The sequence below is a fragment of the Neofelis nebulosa genome, chromosome 4 (assembly GCF_028018385.1).
Source record: "Neofelis nebulosa isolate mNeoNeb1 chromosome 4, mNeoNeb1.pri, whole genome shotgun sequence".
In the NCBI taxonomy this organism is placed as follows: Eukaryota; Metazoa; Chordata; class Mammalia; order Carnivora; family Felidae; genus Neofelis; species Neofelis nebulosa.
This window is the reverse complement of record NC_080785.1, coordinates 80,596,380-80,621,767: the sequence shown is the minus strand read 5'-3', so window position 1 is coordinate 80,621,767 and position 25,388 is coordinate 80,596,380. Positions and strand designations below refer to the sequence as shown.

Genomic DNA, 25,388 nt, shown 5'->3' with positions numbered 1-25,388 from the left:
CTTGGTACCTCAGCATACCCATATATGTAGGAAGAGGATGATAACAATCCTCACCATCACAGCGGGTGCTAAGGATGAAATGACAACATACTGCGTTTATACCAATGCCTTGCTCTCTGTTTCTTTGCAAGTCTGACTTATTTTGTGTTGTTCACACATATCAATGCAATCTTCTAGTGTTATTCACTCTATCATAGAAACCAGATAGAGTTTCCTTTTCCTTTTTCCCCTTCAACCTCTTTATTTTCAAACTTTCTGTATCTTTTTTTTAATTGTTTGGAATCTCAATTTGTTTTCTGTTCTTTTCTTAAGATTAATTCTGAATACAGGCAAATGAATGACTCTGACTTGTGCATACGATGGGTTGTGGAAAATCCATATACTTGGGGAATCACATCCCTTATCAGGATAGAGAACTCTTCTGTAATTCCAAAACATTTCTTTCCATATCTCTTCCCAGTTAATCCTCCCCTCAACCACACAGAGGCAATTTTCTGGGTTTGTTTTTTGTTTTCTTGTGTGTTTTTTTTAAACTGCTTAAAAAATTCTAGAAAAATATTAGAACTCAAAAATAATATGTTGCCCTAACTCTTTAACTCAGGAGAGATATAAGTTCCAGACAGATACCCACGTATGAAATGTGTAATGGGTATAATGCTAATTCCACTTCCACTTATATTTGACATGAAGTTAGGTTTTATTATTGATATTTAATTTGAACTCAGTAAGTTGTTTTAAACAGCTATTAAAACTGCAGGCATAAGTTTTACCTACCAAGTTTGGTATAAAGGAGTATAAGTCCCTACATCCTTCTCATTACTTAAAGTATTAAAGAAGCAAGAAAAGAAAACAAAAGAAATACATTTTTAAGAATAAAACTTGGCATAGTCCCTGTCTATCTATCTATACACATAAACATACACACATGTAAGATGACTAAATATAACTCATATAAACTTTGCTTTTATGTTAATTTAAACATTTAAAAACAATTAGCAGATTTCCTTTCTTAAAGAGATTTTCATTTCTGTATTTCAAGCCTTCCACGTGGTCTTTTTAAAAGAATAAACATGTATATGTTTGAGATCTTAATGGTAGGTTAGTGTATTAATTTTTTGAAGATATCTTACTGTGTTTAAAAATAAATCCCCTCTAACTAGGGATGAACTAATCCATATGAGCTATATGAAATTATGTTTTTTCTATTTTTAGGGACTGATTTGTTTTAATACAAATCTGATTATAACCTATAAACCCAAATCACCAAATCATGGTAACCAGTAGCTGATCATTGTAAATAATGAGCTGAAAAGGGTACATGAATAACCCAGGCACCATTTCCCTCACAAAAATGATTATTGGGCATTGTATTCTATAATATTTTTATTAACTGATGCCAATACTATAAACATTTCACTGAAGTCAGTATGTATTTCTTTTTTTTTTTTTTAATGTTTTATTTATTTTTGAGACAGAGAGAGACAGAGCATGAATGGGGGAGGGTCAGAGAGAGAGGGAGACACAGAATCTGAAGCAGGCTCCAGGCTCTGAGCTGTCACAGGGCCCGATGTGGGGCTCGAACTCACGGACCGTGAGATCATGACCTGAGCCGAAGTTGAAGTCGGATGCTTAACCGACTGAGCCACCCAGGCGCCCCCAGTACACATTTCTAAAGAAAAGAAATATAGTCATCAAAAAGACAATCTGAAAAACATTTACAGACTTACCTTTGTAAGTCAGCTTGAGTCGTGGAATATTTTGCTTAGCAGTTCCAATGACAGGAAGAAACAGCATGGTCATGCTTAGCATCATCAAAGCATGAAAAAGGTGAAAATAGTGGCTTCTGGACTTTGGTCTCTCATTTTTAGTAGCATTCATGATGAAAACAATGTCCTCTTTCAAACAGTGAAAATTCAATCTAAAAAATAAGAAAATAATTATTAATAGAGCAGTTTGCTGATTTTCCTAGACTTACTAAATTATAATTTTCTGAATGTGTATAGATTTTAAAAATAATAATTGCACCTTCTCCCCTGTTTTGATTTTGCAAATTGTTACAAGGGAAATGAATCACAACTGATTGATAAAATTCAGGTCTGCCTTTACTCAGATGCAGAGGAGAATGCATACTAAAGTTTCAACTATTTATGATAATTAGCTTCCCTTCTGTAACAAAGCTTTGCTTTGTTTTTAACACAAATGCAGGAGGAACCAACTCTTTCTAACTTCATGAGTTCTTTACTCAAATAAGAATACTGGTAGAAGCCTATTCTTTCCCTATATCATCCCCAAGGAGAAAGGTCCCCAAGCAAAAACAAATAAAAGCTGTCATGTTCAGGGAGTTCTTCTCTTGTTTCTGACATAAAGATTTTTTTTAAGTTTATTTATTTATTTTGAAAGAGAGAGACCACGAGGAGGGATAGAAGGGCAGACAGAGAGAGAGAAAGAATCTCAAGCAGGCCCTGTGCTGACAGTGCAGACCTGGGGCTCGATCTCGGGAACCATGAGATAGTGACCTGAGCCAAAATCAAGACTTGGAGGTTTAACTGACTGAGTCAATTAGGTGCCCTGTGACATAAAGACAGTTTAAAAGTCTGCCTAAAATTGGAAAAATTGGCAATGATTAGGTCAGAGCCACTGCCACCAATTTTAGGCCTGGGATAATGTGATTTAACCTGCACTCTATATACTATTCCACACATGGCAGTAATGAAAAGAAAAACAAACTGTAATACAAAAGGCTTTATAAAAGAGAGGAAGTTGTGATCAACTAGGTTGCCATAAATAAGCTGCCTTGCTTGTCTTTCTTAAGACCTGAAATAAATTAAAACACACATTTCAAACTAAGCCTGATAATAATAATGACAAATAATATTGATTGAATATTTATAGGTACCAGATACTTCCTTTAAAGTGCTTCCCATAACTGAAATAACTTAATCCTGTTAAATGAACTAAACAAGGAGGCTGTGAGACTGGGGTGACTCTAATGCAGTGGCGGCCTCCTAAGCAAGCTGAGATGTAAGTCTACAAAATCAAAGTTACAAAATCGAAAGTTACAAAATCCAAGTTACAAAATCAAAACACGAGGGACAACCAATCACAAAGAACCAACTAGGCCGCAGGCTGTAGCCAATTTTTTCTCTGCTTTGGCACTTTCTCTGCCCAAGTCTTTACTCTGGCTCCCAGAGGCAAAGCGCTCCTAACCACTTCCGGTTGGGCACTACAGGGCTGGAATCAATTTTTGCTCAAATGAACTTAAAATTTTAGTATGTCTCAGTCTACCTTTTACTAATGCCACCGACAGCCTTAAAGAATACATAATTATTTACACCTCATTTCACAGATGAGGAAACTGAGGTATACAGTTAAATGGGTCTCCCAAGATCACATGGTCACATAAGAAGTGAATTAAAATATTTGGCCAGGACCTTGGCTAGAGTTGGCCTCTTAACCCCTAAGTCTTTGGGTGTTTTGCAAAGTGGTGGAATCAAGGGATCAACTCTTGCAGTCTTCAACATCTCTTCTTTCTCCACAAAGTTACTGCTGTCTTTCTGAGAAACAGCCCACAGAGAGAATCTTGCTATGCCTACTTCCAGGGAAGATTCCAGATGTGGTACCTGCTTTACCTTTTGTCCAAAAAATTTCTATACTTCATTAGTAATTGCTGTAGTATAGAGTATCCTTTATAAAAAAAAGTATACTTTAAGTAGTTTTCTAATTATTGAATATCAAAATATTCTATGTATATGCTTTACTTTTTAAAAAAATTTTTTTTCAACGTTTTTTATTTATTTTTGGGACAGAGAGAGACAGAGCATGAACGGGGAAGGGGCAGAGAGAGAGGGAGACACACAGAATTGGAAACAGGCTCCAGGCTCCGAGCCATCAGCCCAGAGCCTGACGCGGGGCTCGAACTCACAGACCGCGAGATCGTGACCTGGCTGAAGTCGGACGCTTAACCGACTGTGCCACCCAGGCGCCCCTATGCTTTAGTTTTAAGACAAGGTCTAATATGAGTGAACTTTCTTACGAAAGAACAACTCTTAAGTAAATGCCTCTGAATATCAAGGATCTAGTTACCTTGAATCTCACAAGTTAAGATCAATCTGGGAAAATGAAGTAATATAAAATTTAGGGATGTATTGATTCATTGTTATACATGACAAATATTTTAAGGAAATAGACTACAAGTCTTATGTTGTTTCTTCATGAAATGTTGAACATAAATGCTTAATAAATTATACTTTTTAAAGTATTTTAATTACTTTCAAAGATACCTATAAGAAATACCTAACTATTCTGTCTTATGTGTAATCTGCACATATTTAATTCTTTTATTTAGAAGATTACCACATATGTGAATAACCAAAGTAATTTAGAGACTCATTTAAGAATATTGTACTAAGGGGCTCCTGGGTGGCTCAGTCGTTGAGCGTCTGACTTCAGATCAGGTCATGATCTCACTGCCCGTTGAGTTCAAACCCCACGTCAAGCTCTGTGTGACAGCCCGGTGCCTAGAGCCTGCTTTAGATTCTGTGTCTCCCCCTCTCTGCATCTCCCCTGCTCACACTCTGTCTCCCTCTCTCTCTCAAAAATAAACATTAAAAAATTAAAGAAAAAGAATATTGTACTAAATATGCCACATATTAGATATTTTATTCACAGTTACTTGGCATTTCTTGATAGTTTGACTTAATTTGAGAGAAAACAGGAATGTCCTTCTGACCAAAAAGATCTAAAGGGCCAACAGTAGCCCTTTATGAAAATTTTAGTTTTTAAAACTTTATTAATGCATATTTTAAACACCAGTAAAGTCCTTCTTTAAATAATATATTTAAAGTTTTTTAATGTTTGTTTATTTATTTTTGAGAGATAGAGAGAGACAGAGTGCGAGTTGAGTAGGGTAGAGAGAGAGAGGGAGACACAGAATCCGAAGCAGGCTCCAGGCTCTGAGCTGTCTGCACAAAGCCTGACGCGGGGCTCGAACCCACAAACCATGAGATCATGACCTGAGCCGAAGTTGGACACCCAACCGACTGAGCTACCCAGGTGCCCCAAAATAATGTATTTAAAATAAATTCTTCAAAAATAAAGAACTGTATTATTATTTAAAGTCAATTCTTCAAGAATATAGAAATTACTGCCACAAAACAGTTACTTTCGCTGGTCTACAGAAAAGTTTATCACAATTAGTTTTAAATCCTGTGAGTTTTAAGTTACTCAGTCTCTTAAGAAATGAATCTTGCAACCTTTCAATTTGTCACTTATCCCAGTAAAAAACAAATACACCCACTGACTTACAGGATATCCTTAAAAACTTACTACGTTTTTGCAAATAAGAACATATGTACAAGAATATACACGTAACAGTCATTAACATCATAGCTGGTCCCCAACCATTTGTTAACCATTTATAGATGAGGAAAAAAATAAGATTATTTTCTGAAAGGAGTGACTGATTATATACAAATAATTAAAGCACCATGAAATAATTTCTAAAATTAAGATAGTTATGGGATGCTATGGGAGATAGCTCAAAGGTGTATCATGCAGATTTAAGCAAGACAAGGATAGTTTCATGGCAGACAGTGAAAGGAGAATGGAAAGCAAAAAGAGCTAGTTTCAGAAGACAGCGATATTTCCTTAAGGGCTCTTGAAAAACCTGAAGCATTATAGTCTTGATTAGATTGCTATGAGGAGAAAGGAGGGACAGAGTAGCATAATCCGGAGAGGTGGAAGACAAAGGACACCAAATATGAACTTGACCTAACTGCGAAATGTGCCTCATGCCTGTTCTGGTACTTAATATATTATGACTCAAACAGTGCCATTACTCCACACTGCCTTTGAGGTTAGATCTTATGTGCTGATTCCACCCATACTCATCAGCAACTCTAATCCCATTTGCCTGTTGCTTTCATTTTTCCCTAGATCTACATGTCAGCAAAATATGGGTCTCTGATCGAAGAAGATCCACAGCCTTGATCTACAAACACGTATTATTCCACCTACCCTTGCCCCTCACCAAAATGAAAGGCAAATTGAATGCAGAGTTTAAGTACATTAAATTTTTCATTAGGCTTAGTTTTTCTGAACTTCTGGACATGTAAAATACTACTTTTTTTTTCACGACATGCAACAATGCATGTAATGTGAACGTATGTTTATGTACACAGGCAAAAGAGAGGGAACTTTCCATATGTGCATTTTATTAGCAATAATGACCTCAGTACAGGACCTTTCTTGGGAATTAACGACCAGTTGGGGTTAATGGCCCTTGGGTATGTATTGAGATATCTCCTCCTCCAACTGATCATTAATCGCTAAGACATGCCCTGTGCCTCTACCACTATAAGTTAAGAAGATTGATGTTTTGGCTTTCAATGAACAGTAGTCATACTGTTCCTTGTAACCCAACTCATTAATACTGCTAAATAAGTTAAAAATCAAAGTTCTGTTTTCCTTGCTACTATGACAGTCTGATAAGTGCACACACGTGCTGAAACATATGCTAAGGGTGAGGGACAAAATAAAACAAAAATCCTGAAACTGCTGGAACTTCTTGACTTTAAATATTTTCCTACTATAAAACAGTCACTCTCTATAATCTGCTGTTCCTGATTCACTGTTTTCCTTCCCAACAATCCTCTGAATTCAATAGTTAATCTTTTAATTGAGGTAATTTATGGGTTAAATGTATAGCCAAAAGCTCTCCACTAATATGATATTTTGCCATCTTCCTTCCAATGGATGTGGATGTGGATGTGGATGTGTGTGTGTGTGTGTGTGTGTGTGTGTGTGTGTGTCCTGCATCTGGGAGGAATTATAGAGAGAAGTAGGTGTGATTTAACCTAAAGTGGGTGGATTTAGTGAATTGCATAGGTTATACTGCATGCTACTGTCTGTAACAAGCTCGACCTGGAGCCAATTAACTGCATGTAATCTATTCCAGATGTTCCCTGGAACAAACAGCACTCTTGGGGATCTTCAGATGTGGAGCCAATAGAGAGTGTTCTGATTATGAAAGAGTTTTACACACTGTTCCGCTAAATCAGAGATCCAAATGCATAATCTAACAGTCAGGAAGGCCTTGTGCCATTTCCCAAAGGAATACAGAGTCCAGGACTTACTGGATGGATAGTAACTCATCAAAATATTATTTGAGAAGCAAAGGATATGCAATTTTATAGGTGAACTTCATTGATTTGACTTATTTATCTATACTTATTTGTTCCAAATATCATTAAGATAATGTAATTATGGTGAAAAATATATCCTATGCATAGGACAAGAATTAAAATACACAAGTCTTAACACATAAAAACCTTGAACACTTACATTTAGGATTTTTTCCTCAGGGGTGTGTGTGTGTGTGTGTGTGCGCACGTGCTCATGCGCACACATTGGGGAAAGGAGGAAAAGATTCTTTGATGCTGAATTTATAAAGAGCTGTTTGTTGCTCATACCTTTGTGGTACACGTAAGGTCGCTTGGGAATATTTTTACTCATTCAGGAGACACCAGGAATTATGACTATACCCAAATTAATAGTATTATCTGTATAAACTCACTCTGGCTTAGTTTTAGCTCATATTTTTGACTTATTGTCTGATTAGATGGATTTTCTGTAGGGTACACAAAACTGATAAATTATTAGTAACATAACTTCACGATACATATATGGACAAGAAACCAAACAGAAATTATAGAAGAAACTTGAGAATCAAAGAAACAACACAGGCAAGCAAAGAGAAGAATTCTGTTTGCAGAGGGCTATCTTATGTTCCGTGGATCAAGTGGAACAAAGCAGATGGTGATAACAAGGCAGAATGCAACAGGATGTAGGAAGATCCACCAGAATGGAGCTTGGAATGCGTTCATGTACATGTATTTTATGTCATCCTTTCTACATTTTTCTTTGTATTTTCTAATATATCTAATATCCTGCTGCTCAGCGCAGGCAGGGGTATGCAGTCACTTCTCAAGTGTACAGAACTATCTCCAGTGAGGAGAATTTATAGGGCAACAGTTTTTGGTTGAAAAATTTTAACTCTCCATTAATGGACTTCATTGTTTTAAGATGTCATTAATTCCTCAACAATTAATATAATCCCATGGAGTCTGAAAGACCATTTGATTTTTCAGAGATCATGAAGAGCAGATTGAACATTTAGTTAAATGTTAATTTACTTCCTAACATCCTTATGATAATAGCCAGTGATATTTCACTATATGCCTAAGTATGAATATCATCAGTAATCAGCGGTGAAGTTCAGCTCAATTCTTTGCCAGTAAAGATACATTACATCAGTGACTTTTATTTTGCAGTGGTTTAACCACAATGTTTACATTGCTAAAATACGCTGAAAATATACTGTATAAAAACCTGCTCAACAAAGCACCATTGTTAAATGTTACTTGGGTTTCCATGCCTTATAGCCTTGTATGTATGGCCAGGTCAAATTATTCAGGATATCACCCCTAATGAATGCAGTTCAATAGAAAATAATAGTAAGACTTCAGAAGGCACACGTGTAACCTGTTAGAATATAGTGGGTTGCACTTTTTCCTGAACACAACAGAAACAACAAAACAATGCTCTTAAGAGGTCCTAAAGAAATCAAGTGTTCCCAAGGTACAAACTGCTCAAATAATTAACACATTTGCCAAAAAAATTAATAATAATGAAACACTACTGTACATAACTTTATGCTAATCATTTTCATTATCCTAAATCTTAACACCATTTTGCTACTCAAAGCAGCACACTGTTAGTTATCATTTCACAGGGTCAGAGAAAGCACCAGCAGCATAATCTTAAATTTGATTAACCCGCAATTCAAAGATTTATGATTTTCACTTTCCAACTCTTACAATCTGGAGAGTATTTTAATCGATGCACCTTCTCGTGACCAAGATCATCTTATTCCTCACCTTTTTGAATTCTGATATACATTTTGAGGATTATAAAATATTTGTATATATTCTACAGAAATATTTATAGAAATTACAGATTACTTGGCAAATTTCAATGTCTGTCATTTGCATTCAAAATAAAAATGTATAATTAAGCTGATTGTTTTTTAATAACCCCCACCTCAAATATTCTGATATGTGCCTCCCATGTGTTAAAAAAAGTTGTTTTTTTTTTATAAATAGACTGTTAAATAAAGAAGAGTAGGAATTACGGAAATTGAGATGGCAAAACAATTGTATTCTCTTGAAACAATAAAATAAGAATTAGCCATGTGTTTATTATTGAGAGGTTATTCTAATTTCTTTTATTGCTTTTACCTTTAAGGAATGTCATTATTATCAAAACTGAGTGCTACTTTGGTAAACATCTAAAAATTTTAACTACCTTTCTTGAAATATACATCTAGGTATTAATGTGGATATTGAGCTATACACCCAATAAAGATTTTTCCCAAACTGTATAATGTTTACCTAATATTTATGCTAATGTGGGCAGCAAATGGATTGGGGTCTTAAACTGACTCTTTAATGATAAAATGTACAAAACATTCTGTATACAAACTAATTTAGTGTCCCGATCTCTCTAAATAACCGTGCACTAAGAAACTTGTCTTTCAAAGCAACGTATGTATTTTATTGTATTAAAAACTATTATGGTGCTTGCTTCAGCAGCACTTATACTAAGGCTGAAGCCCTGCAAAGAGGAATAAAGAGAAGAGCGTGGTACCAGCATAAGAATGATGGACAAATGCGCAGTTAAGAATTTTTTATTTCCTGACCTGTACGGTGCTCCTGTTCTTTACAATTTCCGTATGCATAAGTTCTGATAAAAAAATATTTATTGAAATAATTACTTATGTTAAAAGAAGAAAATGTAAAGAGATTTTTTTTTATTATTCAATGCATACTTTCCAAGACTATGAAACAGGAAATTCACCATGTCCTTAAAAACAATACATAGAGGTTATTAGTTGCCGACTGATAAAATTTATATCAACTTTATACAAAACCATTTTTGTACAACAAATAGTATTTAAGTGATTTCCTGCAGTAAGTCTAAGTTAAAACATGGATTCACACGACAGTGAATTAGAATCTCAAGGATGTAACTACTGGAAACTAGTAAATATTTCCAAATGAATTAAATCATGTTTAAAGACATATAATATTGAATAAATATAAGGATTCTCTGTAAAACTCCTAACACTTAAATAAACGACCGAGAAATCCAATCAAATCTACCATTAATTCCAATATTTAACAGCAAACTTTTTAAGTAGGAAAAAAAAAGCATATACCAGGAAAAATGTGACCTTGAACTTCATATTCACATTAATTCTCCAGGAATGCATGTACTTTTAAGATCGAGACATGTAAAATAAGTTAAATGACTCCTTTTTAGCCTTTCTATTTTTTAAGGAAAAAGATGTACTAAGCACATTAACACTATTTGTTTCATCACTATTTAATGAAACACCTTAGGGAAATAAACATTTCTAGCACCATGAGGCATTCATTCCATCTGCATAAGGAGGAGAGTTTAAATAATTCACTTCATAAACAGCAACACCTGAGAATAAAAATAGGCAGTGTGTGAAAGGAAACTTGGTGTCATATGCAGAATTTAGAAACCCAGCCTTCATATTAGATTTACATTTCATCATATTTGAAATTTCATGAGGCAACTGGGCTAAGTGGGTGATGGGAACTAAGGAGGGCACTTGTGATGAGCACTTGGTGTTACAAGTAATGAATCACTGAATTCTATTCTTGAAACCAATATTATATTATATATTAACTAATTAGAATTTAAATAAAAACTTGAAACAAAAAATAAATTATAATTTTAATATAATTAATGTTATTTTACTTATTTTTTGCATATTGAATTCAGCACCACTGATGACCATGCAAACAATGAGGCAGTCTTTTCAACAAATAAAAAAAAAAAAACTGTCAAGCACTTTTGGTAATAGTTCTTTAAAGATTATTGTTTATACTGTTTAATGATGATATGTTCATGGATTTCATCTTGCTTTAAAATGCTTCATATGCGATTGTTCTGATCCATATAGATATAGATATAGATATAGATATAGATATAGATATAGATAGATGATATAGATATTTTCGCTCAACAGTTTCACTCTTGGCAGATGAGGAAACTGAGGCAAAAAGACAGTACATCACTGGCCAAGGCCCTTCAGCAAAGGTCAGATGCAGGGTCAAGTTACTATACACATAGAGCTCCTTCAACAATGCCAGCAAGGTGGGTGGGGCGTGGGAAGGAGAGCCTGCCCTGGGGTCCACATTGTCTAGGCAATATGTATCTGGGGATGGAGAAGTGCCCTTAACCTAGTGGCCATTCTTGTTGGCATGTACCCCAGGCTCTGTTTGGCAATATCTAATAGAATATTTCTGATGAAGGCAACGCTCTGTATCTTGTTGTCCATTATGGTGCTCTGTCTCCGTCTCTCTCTCAAAAATAAATAAAACATTAAAAATAAATAATAAATAAATAAATAAAATGGCTATAAAGACCTTTCATGAACTTAGTTGTTTTTCATATTCTTTAAGCAATTTATTCTGCCTAATTATGATGCCACTTAAGAAGTTTAGATCCTTTATACTTGGTAAGTTATGACATTCTTTGACATATAGAATTATTTTAAATAGTTAATTTAAATTATTTTCTGCATCAAAAAAATAACCACAATTAAACGCAGCTGTATTTTATCCAAATATTTTTACAAGTACTTTTTTCTTACATTAAAATTGTTACTTTATTAGAAAGTGAATTTTGAGGGGCGCCTGGGTGGCGCAGTCGGTTAAGCGTCCGACATCAGCCAGGTCACGATCTCGCGGTCCGTGAGTTCGAGCCCCGCGTCAGGCTCTGGGCTGATGGCTCGGAGCCTGGAGCGTTTCCGATTCTGTGTCTCCCTCTCTCTCTGCCCCTCCCCCGTTCATGCTCTGTCTCTCTCTGTCCCAAAAATAAATAAAAAACGTTGAAAAAAAAAATTTAAAAAAAAAAAAAAAAAAAAAAAAAAAAAAAAGAAAGTGAATTTTGAAATTCATACCAGCTTATAAAACATGCTGAATCCAACTTCATTATTAACACTCTATGATTGTATACAATAACATAGCAAAATTTTGTCTGATATGTAACAGGAGTTCAAAAATAATTTTTAGTTTACAATAACCCAGAAAACAGCAAAGCAATATCTCCTAACTGAAAGCACAACAAAATTAGTTATTATGTTAATATTCAGTTAGATTTAGGTAAATTAAAAAGACAAAACTTTGAGTTACATTTTAAATCATTCCAGATCTGTAATCATGCCAAGCATTATTTATAACACTTTTCAAAATTGCTGTATTTATAGCATACCAAAGATTTGAAGTTGTTTCTCCCATAGATTCAGAGTTACTGAACCTCTTAGAACATTTTAATATATCTGCTTACTCTAAGATGGAATATTAAAAGCACATATTGGGGCACCTGGGTGGCTCAGCTGGTTAAGCGTCGGACTGAGTTTGAGCCCCACGTCAGGTTCTGGGCTGACACCTCAGAACCCGGACCCTGCTTTCGGATTCTGTGTCTCCCTCTCCCTCAGCACACCCACCTCACTCGTGCTCTGTCTCTCTCTGTCTCTCTCTCTCTCTCTCCCTCTCTCTCTCTAAAAATAAACATGAAAAAAAGCACATATTAAAAAGTCTTCCATATTCAATAATTGTCCCCATATATATTTGTGTAAGTATTCAATATTTCTATACCATGAGCTTTACTGTCCTCAAAATGCATATATCAACTCATGTTAATTAGAAACTAATAAAGCTAAGGAGAAATGATGATGTATTATATAATACCAAATACCATTACTGCAAAATGATTAATATTGTTTTATAATTAATACAAATTTTAACTTTCTTTATATATATCTTCATATGAAGATATTATCCTTTTTTTCTTTTTTTTTTATTTTTTATTTGTTTATTTAGACACAGAGACAGTGCGAATTCAGAAGGGGCAGAGAGGGCGACAGAGAATCCCAAGCAGTCTCCGTACTATCAGCATGGAGCCCGATGTGGGTCTGGAACTCACAAAACTGTGAGATCATAATATGAGCCGAAACCAAGAGTGGGATGCTTAACTGACTAAATCACCCAGGTGTCCCAAAGATATTATATTTTTAAGTTATGACTCTGTAATTTCTTCAGAAACAATGTTAGATATACTAGATATGTAGTATAGAAACACAGTGTGAACTTTGTTAAAGAGCCCTGGGTAAAGCTAAATTAATCTCTTGTTACCTGTATTCTCTTAATACATAGAAGACAGTAGTTCCTGGACTCACACACATTTGTATTTAAAAAGTAACATACAATTATCCGGTACATGAGCAGTAGGTCTGAAAAAAGAATGAACAGAGAGCTGCCATATTGAGACTGATAAATTTCAACTTCTTTATCAGGCGGCCCCAAATTTCTGAACACCCTCTGGTCTTTCTTGTGTAAACATATTTTGCGTGTTTTTTTTTTTTTTTTTTTTTTTGCCTAATTACATTTTTGAAGGCTGTTCTATATATTTGGCTCTCCAGTTTTCCCTTCCAACCTCAGCATCATCCCATCTAGTTTCCTATTTACTAATACCACTGTCTCTTTTCTGTCCTTTTTTTTAAGATTTACATGTAACATTGTAGAAACGTAAAACCAGTTTCTGAGCCGTGTTTAATTTCAACTTTACACCCTCAGCTGTATCTGAAGAACTGATTTAAATGGCCATCTCAAACCTTTCTGCCTCATTTAGGGTAAGCAAGGAATTCCTCAGTTTAAGCCTACAGCTGTAGATGGACATTTCTCCACTTTCATTTTTTACATATTTCTCTCCTAGAGAGAATGTCATACTTACATGACCACTGAAGTTTCACTAAAAAATGACACTAGCACTGTAATGTGGATACTTAAATGCACAATTCACTTTAGGTAAGCTCTCAAAATGCTTAATAAACTCATTTATTTTTATCATGTGTTACAGCAAATGAGAGGAAATTCTTGAGTATACCAGAGGTGACACAGAGAAAGAAATCAGGTGTTGGTGTGCAATGGTTTAGGTTGTAATCCCTGCTTTGCTATTTACCATCTTTATGCCCGAAGAGAATTCACTCAATTTCTCTAAATCCAGTTTCCTCATCTATATAACTGGATTATCAGTACCTGTCAAATATGACTGTTGCAAAAATAAAATGAGATAATGTAAGAAAAGCACTCGTACCTTGTCAGGCATATAGCTAGCTCTCAAAAAAATGTTAGCATAAAGCTCTTCCATTTTTTCTTAAATTAAAAAAAAATTAATGTTTATTTATTTTGAGAGAGAGACATAGAGTGAACAGGGGAGGGACAGAGAGAGAGGGAGACACAGAATCTGAAGCAAGCTCCAGGCTCCGAGCTGTTAGCACAGAGCTTGACATGGGGCTCGAACTCACAAACCGCGAGATCATGACCTGAGCCGAAATCAGACGCTCAACCAACCTGGCCATCCAGGATCCACAAGCTTCCAATTTGTAGGGTCATATGCACTGCCAAAACAAAATCCTATCTGAAAGAACACACTTACTTGCTTTATTGGATATGGAAATTGTTAGAAAATAAAAATAAAGCAAAGTAAAAAAGAAATATTTTTATGTGAGAACATTCAAGTTGGAGTTACCAAATATGTTTGCAGAAAAAGTCTATAGAGGAAGTCTTAGAAGTGAGATTAATATTTACAAACAGTTTTGACAGTAAGCCAATCTAAAGTTATCTCTAAAAGCTTATTTGGATATTGTAAGAGCCAGAAGAGTTTATATACAGAAAGAACATAGCCTTAATTATAACTGCTGCAATTTTTCAGAGTATTCAAAACACTGAAATGTTATAGTACAGTAAAATCACAGTTTAAAAACCTTTTCAAACAATATTTAGGTCATTCTCTACATCTCTCACAAGAGTTGTATTTGTACCTTCCAGAGCAAGTGTAATTTCCATCTATGGACACTTGTACTTTTCTAAGTCACATGAAGGCAAAGACATCAATCACATTCACCACTGTATCCCCAAAGCCTAGCACAGTGCCTCACAGAGAGTAGGAGATACGTACATATTTGTTAAACAATTGAAAAAAGCAGTCAATCTCCTCTTTCCTCTATCAATCCACTTCTAAGACATATGGTGATAAGCAGCTAAAATCTCTATATTTCATCCCTGTGTGTGATATCATGAAAACTCAAAGAACTTGGGTAGTGTCAGGAATCCAGAATCAAATGGGAACTTTTGGACTAAATTAGAATGACCCATGGCTGCTACAGAGATTCATATCCAAAAAAAAAAAAAAAAAAAAAAAAAAGGAGGAATGACTGAGTGAGTCAGAAACATTATTGGATTCTTGGTTTCTGGATTTTTTTTTTTTTTGAGAGTTTTCAGAATCACATTTTTTCTCTAACCTTCCCTGAAAATGTTACAGAAAACCCCTTTATGCAGAGAAAGGCCATGGAATGTGAAGAGTTTGAAGTTTTGAGTCAGGTAAGCTTAGGTATGAATTCCAGTTTTACCACTTTCTGGTCAAGATTTTCTTTGAAATGTAGGAAATGATGTCACCTTGTTATGTTATTCAATTTGAAATAATATATATTAAAATCTCTATCCACATACGACGTGTAAATATTAACCATGAGAATTATTCTTTATAACAGATTAAGATAGTCCCAGTCCCTCACTTGAGTCTGGTCTGTCAATGAACCCTGTTGGTACCTATGAATTGGAAGTAAGCAAATGCTTGTTAACCATTTGGAAAATTCTAACTTTCATCTCCCTCCCCCATCCATGGTCTCAGCGGAGAAACTTTTATAATAAGAAAATAATACTTCATCTTTTAAATTTTTTTTAAGTTTATTTATTTTGAGAGAGTGAGCAAGTGCATAAGCAAGGTAGGGGCAGAGAGAGAATCCCAAGTAGATTCCGCACTGTGAGTGTGGAGTCCATTGCAGAGCTTGAGCTCACAAAACGTGAGATCGCAACCTAAGCCAAAATCAAGAAATGGACACAACAAACTGAGCCACCCAGGTGCCCCAAGAAAATGATAATTTAATGTGATTCTTTCTTTACTATCACCTTTATACTTCTTATGTCTATCTTTCTGTCCATTATTGAGCTTTATCCAGAAGACAAATCATAAAATTGAACATAGGTAGAAATTAAGCACATATTAAGAATGATCTATTAAGCATTCATCCTGTCTTGACAATTTCCGCATTCCTAGAACATTCACAGCGTAACCTTTTTCAACTAAATGTACATCCAGATTAAAAGAAGATGGGAGAGAAGTGTCTAAGTGGTAAAATATGCAAACCACTTAGAAAAAGAAGGAGAGCGGTAAAGATTATTGCTGTCTTAGGCAAGAAAGAATGTGAAGTTCAATTACAATATCACATGCATGTGTCTTTTGGAATGTCAAAGAATAGCAAAGAATTCTTGATTCTAAAACAAAGAGAAAAGATACCTTCGTATACTTGGCATTTCAAAAAATCAGTTTTTCAGACATCTCTTCAATAAAACTATTGTATTACATCAATAAAATTAAGAGTTATTTTTCTAAGTTACCTTGTGTACTATTTTACTTATTCACTCAGAAAGGGTTGGCTGACAGGGACTATTAAACATCAGTATTAAGTAGTCATACAAGTTTGATTTTTCAAATATTATATTTGATTCATTTAAAAGAAGCATATATATCACCTACGTAATGCCAATTTGTAAATTCATATACTTCAGGAAAAATTATTACCATCTATAAATGGTATTTCAAGACTAAGTCTATAGAAATTACATTTTGAATTTGTCTATAATATCCTTTTACTTCAAATACTATTTAAAGGGTAAAGTCATTACTACCAGAAGGTAAATTATGCCATAATGCTGCTAAAAATAAATTTAAATCAACTAGGAGAAGACATTTTCAGTATTTTGCTATTTACAGATTTCTGTCACATAACTTCAGCTACTAAAATTTGACTTTTAAAATATATGTCAGCTTCTCTGGTTGTTATTTTATAAAGGATACAGAGAACATGAACAAGGATGAATCATGTTACAGCAGAAAGAGCACTGAGTTAAGGGCTGAAAGACTTGACAAAAGTCCTGGCTTTATCTCATTCAGGACATCTTGTCTTTAGGAATTTAATTAATCACTCAAGAATTCTCTTATGTAAAGTTACTAGGTTGACATGTCACTGACCTAACATGGATATCATGTAGTTCTTATAAAGTGTGTATAAATATTTGAAAAATAGTTAGCAGACCACATACATAGACCTAACCATTTCTTTAAAGGGATTAAATTTTTCAACTTAATTTCAGAAAGCCTGCTTAAGATCTATTCTAACTTTTTTCTTTACCAAATAGACAACACACACACACACACACACACACACACACACACACACACACCCCAGAGGGAAAGGTGAGGAAATATCTATCTGTCCTTTAATTACCAAACAAGGTTGTTATCTGCATCAGTGATGCCATTTAATCATATACATGTTATCGTATCTCTAGGATTAATTTTTCCACTCCATTTTTAAGGCCACTAATGGAGCCTGAGTTGTTATGACTGTATTCCTGAGTTACTACAATTGGTATTCTGGACTCTGCCTGTAGACTTCAACCCAGGCAGTGCCTGATGTTTCCAGATTTGTTTTCTTAAAGTGTTTGCTTTCAAAATGCCATTTCCAATTTAAAATATAAACTCCCTAGTTTGGCATGCCAGCTCCTTCTTTACATAAATCTCTGTTCCTCAATGTGCACTCCCTGTTCCGGGCAAGATGGTCCACGAACACATGCCATCCAAGTCATGTTCATTTCCTTCTCCTGTGCATGATGTCCTGCCCTCCCGAATCCAATCTCATCCAAAAAGCATTTCTGGATAAATTCCAGGTCAAAACATTCACTCCCTATCAGGATCACTACGGTATAGTTTTCCCTACCACATTAATTTACAGGCAAGTTATGTTGTATATGGTTTGAATTGTGCACACCTCTTATCTCTCCAAAAATGCTGAAAGATGCTTAAACATAGAAAATGTATGTATTTTTTAATCTACCTCAAACAGCTCCTAGGACCTGATGAGGCTCAAAGTAGGAGCCCCACAAATGTTATTAGAGAGATAAGACATCAATCAATTATAAAGGGAAAACATAATAAAAATATCTTCTCTTCTGGCCTATTAAACACTAAATGAATTTTGGGGATAGAAGCCTCTGTAAATTTTCTAACAGAAAAGATATCCTTTAAGAACCTGAAATCACATGGAAACTTGTGACTGGGACAAAATAGAGCAATTACTATCAGGAATGGGAGAGATAGGTAACGCTTTATTATTTTTTTTAATGTTTATTATTTTTGACACACACACACACACACACACACACACACACACACACACACGGAGAGAGCGCAAGTCGGGGAGGGGCAGAGAAACAGGAGAACACAGAATCCAAAGCAGGCTCCAGGCTCTGAGCTGTCAGCACAGAGCCCGATGTGGAACTCGAACTCAACGAACTGTGAGCTGAGGTTGCAAGCTTAACCAACTGCGCCACCCAGGTGCCCCAAGGCTATGTTATATTAAGAAAATAAAACAGGGGCGCCTGGGTGGCGCAGTCGGTTAAGCGTCCGACTTCAGCCAGGTCACGATCTCACGGTCCGTGAGTTCGAGCCCCGCGTCAGGCTCTGGGCTGACGGCTCGGAGCCTGGAGCCTGTTTCCGATTCTGTGTCTCCCTCTCTCTCTCTGCCCCTCCCCCGTTCATGCTCTGTCTCTCTCTGTCCCAAAAATAAATAAAAAACGTTGAAAAAAAAAAAAAAAAAGAAAAGAAAACACTGAGGTGTGAGTGAAGAAACGCCACACTGTTTCTCAGGTGTCTGGGTATGGTTACACCATTATTCACTCTAGGTCTGACAGTATCCATTTTTTTTTGAGTTGTTTACCCACCCACTGGATGATTTTATTTTAAAACAAATTCTCATGTAAAGTGGTTTATCCAAAAATCTTCCAATGGGTTTATAATTCAGGCTAAAATAATCACATTTTAGGTAATATATCTAAAGTCATGGTAATGATGTACAAGTATATCCACATAACTTCTGTGATGTTTAGTAAGGTGTGGTTCGATTGAAAATCTATAATGAGGGGCGCCTGGGTGGCGCAGTCGGTTAAGCGTCCGACTTCAGCCAGGTCACGATCTCGCGGTCCGTGAGTTCGAGCCCCGCGTCAGGCTCTGGGCTGACGGCTCGGAGCCTGGAGCCTGTTTCCGATTCTGTGTCTCCCTCTCTCTCTCTGCCCCTCCCCCGTTCATGCTCTGTCTCTCTCTGTCCCAAAAATAAATAAAAAACGTTGAAAAAAAAATTTAAAAAAAAAAAAAAAAAAGAAAATCTATAATGAAATCATACCAAAAGATGCAAATTAGCTTGTCAATTTGCAAATGGTGTTTTCCTGGACAAACAGTATCTGTTTGCTTTTTTTTTTTTTTTTTTTTTTTTTTAAACACGACCTCTCTCTTATGACAGGAATGGGCATATGGGTATGGCAGGAACTACTAACTGTTCTCCGTATACACACCCCTATTTCAAATTAGGAATGCAAATGTACCAGCCCTGAATTTGAGCAGGGCACATGGTAGAAGTTGCATTTCACATCCTTTCTCACTCACAGCTGTGAGAGACGGCCAATAAACTTTCACTCATTCAAGGTGATGTATATAATGCCCTTGACATTGCTTTTAAATAAATTGCTTGCTTCCATTCCCTTTCATGCTCTATTGTAACAGGCGAGAATGTGGACAAGGTGCTTGTAAGCCAACTGTGGTCACACTGCAGCTGAGGGCAACACTCCGAGGAACTCAGGGCAAGAAGACAGGATCTGAGAGCAGAACAGAGCCACTTACCCTATATCTGTCCTTCTGCACAACAGAGAAACACACTACCATCTCGTTTGAACACTGTATTGGGTTTTGTTTTCGTTTTTGTTTTTTGTAGCAGGAAAACAATGCGTGTTCCTTTTATTAATGGTTTTTAAAAGCCAGTTATAAGGATAGTTTTAAGACCCATAGATACAAAATCTTTGCTGGGTTTTGTACCCTCCATTACTTAAAATACATTTCATAATAAAACTATTTTAAAACAACAGAAATGTAGAATGACACCTGCCCTAAAATGATCAGCAAATAACGTTTTAATATTTCTGTCATGTGATCAGAAAGTAAGAATTAGCCAATTAGGTTCTCTTTCATCTTTGTAAAATATCATCTCTCTCAGACAAACAGTTCAGCAGTACTTATACCATAGTCTTCTATGTTTCTGTCTTTCTTTCAGCATGGAAATGCAATTGCTACTTTATTCGTTTTTGCTGTGGAATGTCACACGCATGTTCTCTAACAGCAACTACAAAAAGAACACTACTGCCGAAATACTAGTTAATAAATGTGGATCAAAAGTCTGAAATGATAATCAACTTTGAATTGATTACAAGTTAAAAAAGAAAGAAAGGGAAAATATAAAACATGACCTCATTTTATGGCTAACAGACAGTGTATGTGTCACCATAAGCATGATAAGTGCAACCTAACCCTACTCAGTAAAAAGAACATGGTGGAAATATTTTTTTATAAGCTAACCTTGGAAAACACTACTCATGTTCATAAAAATATAGGAGGCACAATAACTAAGCATGTCCTGTACCTAAATATCACAATAGCTATAATACCTTTCATTTATTTAAACACATAAAATTATGTTAGAATTCCTATATAATATATAATGAATATATAGTAAATATATAGACTCATAAGCATTTAACACTGAATTATATGGGAAACTAATATCAGACCAGATAATAACACTAACACTCTGTTTTCTTGGCTTGTTTGGTTTTTAAAATGTTTATTTATTTACTTAGAGAGAGAGAGAGAGAGAGAGAATGAGCAGAAGACAGGTATCGAGAGGGAGAAAGAGAATCCCAAGCAGGTTCCACACTGTTGATGCAGAGCCCAATGTGCAGCTCGATCCCATGAAGTGTGAGATCATGACCTGAGCCAAAATCAAGAGTCGTACGCTTACCCGACTGAGCCACCCAGATGCCCCAACACTCACTCTTTGAATATCCCATTACTTCAAAACATATTTAGTGTAACCACCATAGTCCTCACACAAAGGGAAAACCTAAGAAATTTCATTTCAGCCTCTTAGGATTTTTCATTCTTTTCAATATCAACTATAACTGGCAAACATCTTTTTGTAACAATAGAATGGTCTTTAATTGAAAACATCATATTATCAACAAACATTTGACTACCAATCTGAAGAAAGCAGTATCATCATGGACTCCTGACATTAATTCGAGGCCAGATGCTGCCACCAGCAAGCTTTTTCTCCTTAGATAATTAATGTGATCTTGCTATGGTCTGAATATTTGCCCCCCCCTCTCAAAATTCATATGATGAAATCTGAAATCCCCAAAGGCCATGGGATCAGTGGGTGGGGTTTGGGAAGGTACTTAAGTCATAAGGATGGAACCCTCATAAATAGAATGAGTGTCTTTAAAAAAGGGGCTCTGGAGAGATCCCGAGCCCCTTCCATCACATGAGGACACAAAGAGAAGGTGCCAACTATAAATCAGAAAAACAGCCATCACTAACAGGTGACCATGCTGGAGCCTTGCTATTGGACTTCCAGCCTCCAGAATTGTGAGCAATTCGTTTTTCTTTATAAATGACCCAGTTAGTGGTATTTTGTTACAGCAGTCTAAACAGACAAAGACTGACCTCTCTAGGTTTTACTGTCCTTTTCTTTAAACTAAGGAAGCTAGAACCATAGGAACACTAGGGTCTCTTCTAAGTCTAAAATCCTAGTGTGGCAGATCTTGTCCTGTTGCAGGGTCTCCCATTTCCCCAAATTAAAAAGCTGTACAGACTGCCTGAAAGAAAAGTTTACTGGTAACAAGAGTGCTAACCTTTACGTATAGATTCTGCCCCATATCATGACGCTTACTAAGTGTCGTGTTGAATATCATTTTGTCAAAATGTCTGAGTGATTTAAAAATTCCAGGTTTACTCAAGAAAAACAAAGTATATCACAGACACAACAAATGAAGACCTCCAAAACAGGTAGGAACAAAAGCCAGGGATAAGTTTCAATAAGCATGCATAAAATAAAAAAAAAAAAACTGCTTTTCAAATAAACCAAATTTCCGTTAAGCTTTAAAAAATGGAAAAATTTTACATTGCCAATGTTTTAAACTTAGAGCTACGACAATATGATATTGAAGTAACAAAATACCTATCCTGTTTGTGTTTTGACATTATTTTTGTTTTTCTTGCAAAAAAGCCTACAGGATGAAGAGTTAAAATACAGTAATACATTTTTATAATAATTTTTTTTTTGAGAGAGACACAGAGTGTGAGAAGGGGAGGGGCAGAGAGAGAGGAAGACACAGAATCTGAAGCAGGCTCTAGGCTCTGAGCTGTCAGCACAGAGCCCAACATGGGGCTTGAACCCACGAACTGCAGGATCATGATCTGAACCAAAGTCGGACACTTAACCAAAGGAGCCATCCAGGTGCCCCAATTTTTAAAATTATTATTGTCAGAATAATCTCTAATTATATTTGAAATGGTTTGACATTTGTAGAGAAGAAAATGAAGGGACATCTCTAAATAGCGAGATAGACTTTGGTTGAAAGGAACATATTATTATAAAAAAATGTTAAAAATATTGTAATAAATGTATTTGTGGCAATGACAATATACCTACATGTTTTAACCCAAATTTGTAAGTGAAATGTACAACAGAACTTAGTAATATACCCTGGTCAATTATTAGAAACACTGGAAAATCATATGCTTAAATATGGTGTATCTCTCTGTTAAAAGATATGAAGGAATTCTAGAAAGAGAAACATAAATAAAATGATTAATCTAAGTAATTAAAGTTTTATTCTTTAAATAGTTAGCCATGATATTTAACATCAGATTTATCATTTTTGTCAATCTGAGAAACTATTAGTGATCAGAACTAGATTTTAAAAAGAATTTTATTTGGGGCGCCTGGGTGGCTCAGTCAGTTAAGCATCTGACTCTTGATTTTGGCTCAGGTCATGATCTCACGGTTTGTGGGACTGAGATCTGCATGGGGCTCTGCTCTGTCAGCGTGGGGCCTGCTTGGATTCCCTCCCTCCCTCTGTCTCTCTGTCTCTCTGTCTCTCTGTCTCTCTCTCCTCCTCCCTCACTGTCCCCCCTTTCTCTCAAAATAAGTAAATAAACTTTAAAAAATAAAAATAGGGGCACCTGGGTAGCTTAGTTGGTTAGCTGTCCGACTTCCACTCAGGTCATGATCTCACTGCTTGTGAGTTCAAGCCCCACATCAGACTCTGTGCTGACAGCTCAGAGCCTGGAGCCTGCTTCAGATTCTGTGTCTCCCTCTCTCTCTGCCTCTCCCCGCTTGCACTCTCTCTCAAAAAAAATTAATAAACATTAAAAAAAGTTGGAAAAATAAATAAAAATAAAATGGATTGTATTTATCACTTATACTATTGGGATAAGTACCTTATTCTCATATTATCATAAATAGCAATGCAGTAGTAACATTATCACACTGAACACATTAATGCCTTCATGATAACTTATTTGGCTACACGTAAGGAAAGAGAAATCAAGAAGGGCTTAGACAATGCAAAATACATCTGAGAATTTCGACATTAATTTATGTTCAGATAAATGATTCTTTGGGATTTCACATTAATAAAGAACTTACTTTGTAGCCATTATTATTTAACTGACTTTCAGAAATAACATATTACATTCTTTAATAAAGTGTTCAACAGAACATACAATAGTTTGCTATATTATAATTCATCCTTGGGGAAAACCTATTGAACTATAATATGAGTAAAGCTAATCCCAAAACCTGCATTTAATGAAGAACTGTCATAAGCTTTGCATGCACAGCTAACTAAAGTATGTGTTCTATGGTCCGTAAGTTTGAAACGTAGGTTAAGTAATATGTTTTGTTGGAAAGAAGGAAAAAGGAGAATTAAGGAATGTTTTTGATGGTGGTAATGATGATAGTTTTAAATTCACTCAATTATGATTTATAAAGCATTTACAATGTGATAGAGATTCTTCTAGGTGTTGGGGATAAAACACAGAAACAAACAGGTAAGTTCCCACTCCCAGTGGAGCTTACTCTGTATTAAGCAGGGGTACAGGGAGGCACATAGTAGTCAAAAGACGTATCGCAGAGATCATGACAAGTGCTACAGACAAAAGAATTGTGAAAAAGAAAAGCATAGGGAATGCCACTGGGGCTGGGGTTTGCAATTATAAAGAAAGGTCTCAGTGAAAAGTTAAATTGGAGCCAAGATCTGGGGAAGGTCAAAATTCAGTGAATGAAACATCCAGAGTTTTAGCTGTGGAGGTGGTAAAAAGCGATGGTCAGACGCTGCACGTGTTGTGAAGATGGAGTCAATACCATCATCAAGTCATTCATCAAGAGACTAGCTGTAGGATGTGGGAGAGAAATGCTCAAGGGGAGGTTTGCAGGAAGATCACAATTGGGGTGTTGGAGATATTAAATTTGAGTACTGGACATGCACGTGGCAACCCCTAGAAGGCAGTTGAATTCAAGTCCACAGGGTAAGGGTAGCAGTCAGGGATAGACGCTCCATGCACAGCCCAAGGCAGAGTTGGATCTCACGACTGTGGGATTGTGACCTGAGCTGAAGTCGGACGCTTAACTGACTGAGCCACACAGGTGCCCCAAAACAAGTTTTTACAGAACACAGCAAAGAGCTGTGTTTCCTTTTGAAATCCAAATTAGAGTGAAAATATAATCAGTGTACTCATATTCAATCAGTCTGGAGATGAGTGATCACTACTTGTCATTCTTCAAGAGTTACATGTTGTCTGAACATGAGAACTAATTAAGGTAAGTGGCATTACAGGATGCCATATATCATACAAAGGGCTAAAGTAAACTCATAGCATCAATGGAAATGAAGGGGTGTGTCTTACTGTTCCAGTGTGTGCAAGATCACTTATGGTGAGAAAAAGAACTTGAGACATTCTTCATCATGACATCACTTTCAATTATCAGCACAGAGTTTGGTTCAACTCTCCTATTACAACTAAGTCGTCACTTTATTTCCTCACTCTGTCATATATCAGTTATTTTTGTAGAACCAACGGTCTAAAACTTACAAGGTACGAACATATTACTAACAGTTTCTGATTACCACAGAGTCCTTATTAGCATCCAGATCTACAGAACCCAAGTTTCAAGAAGTTTTCCTGGATTAATAGCCTGGTGCCAAATGAGTGAGCGCAAAATA

General features: G+C 35.8%; 1 protein-coding gene across 4 annotated transcripts in view; it reads right to left on the bottom strand.

Moving 5' to 3' along the window:
* Positions 1-25,388, bottom strand: part of SEMA3D (semaphorin 3D) — a 201,247-nt gene that overhangs the window by 126,821 nt on the left and 49,038 nt on the right. For all 4 annotated transcript variants that reach the window (XM_058725243.1, XM_058725244.1, XM_058725241.1 and 1 more), the window contains exon 2: positions 1,728-1,918. In XM_058725243.1, coding sequence (XP_058581226.1) covers positions 1,728-1,878 — 151 coding nt within the window. In that variant the 5' untranslated portion in view covers positions 1,879-1,918. The remainder of the gene's footprint in view (positions 1-1,727; positions 1,919-25,388) is intronic.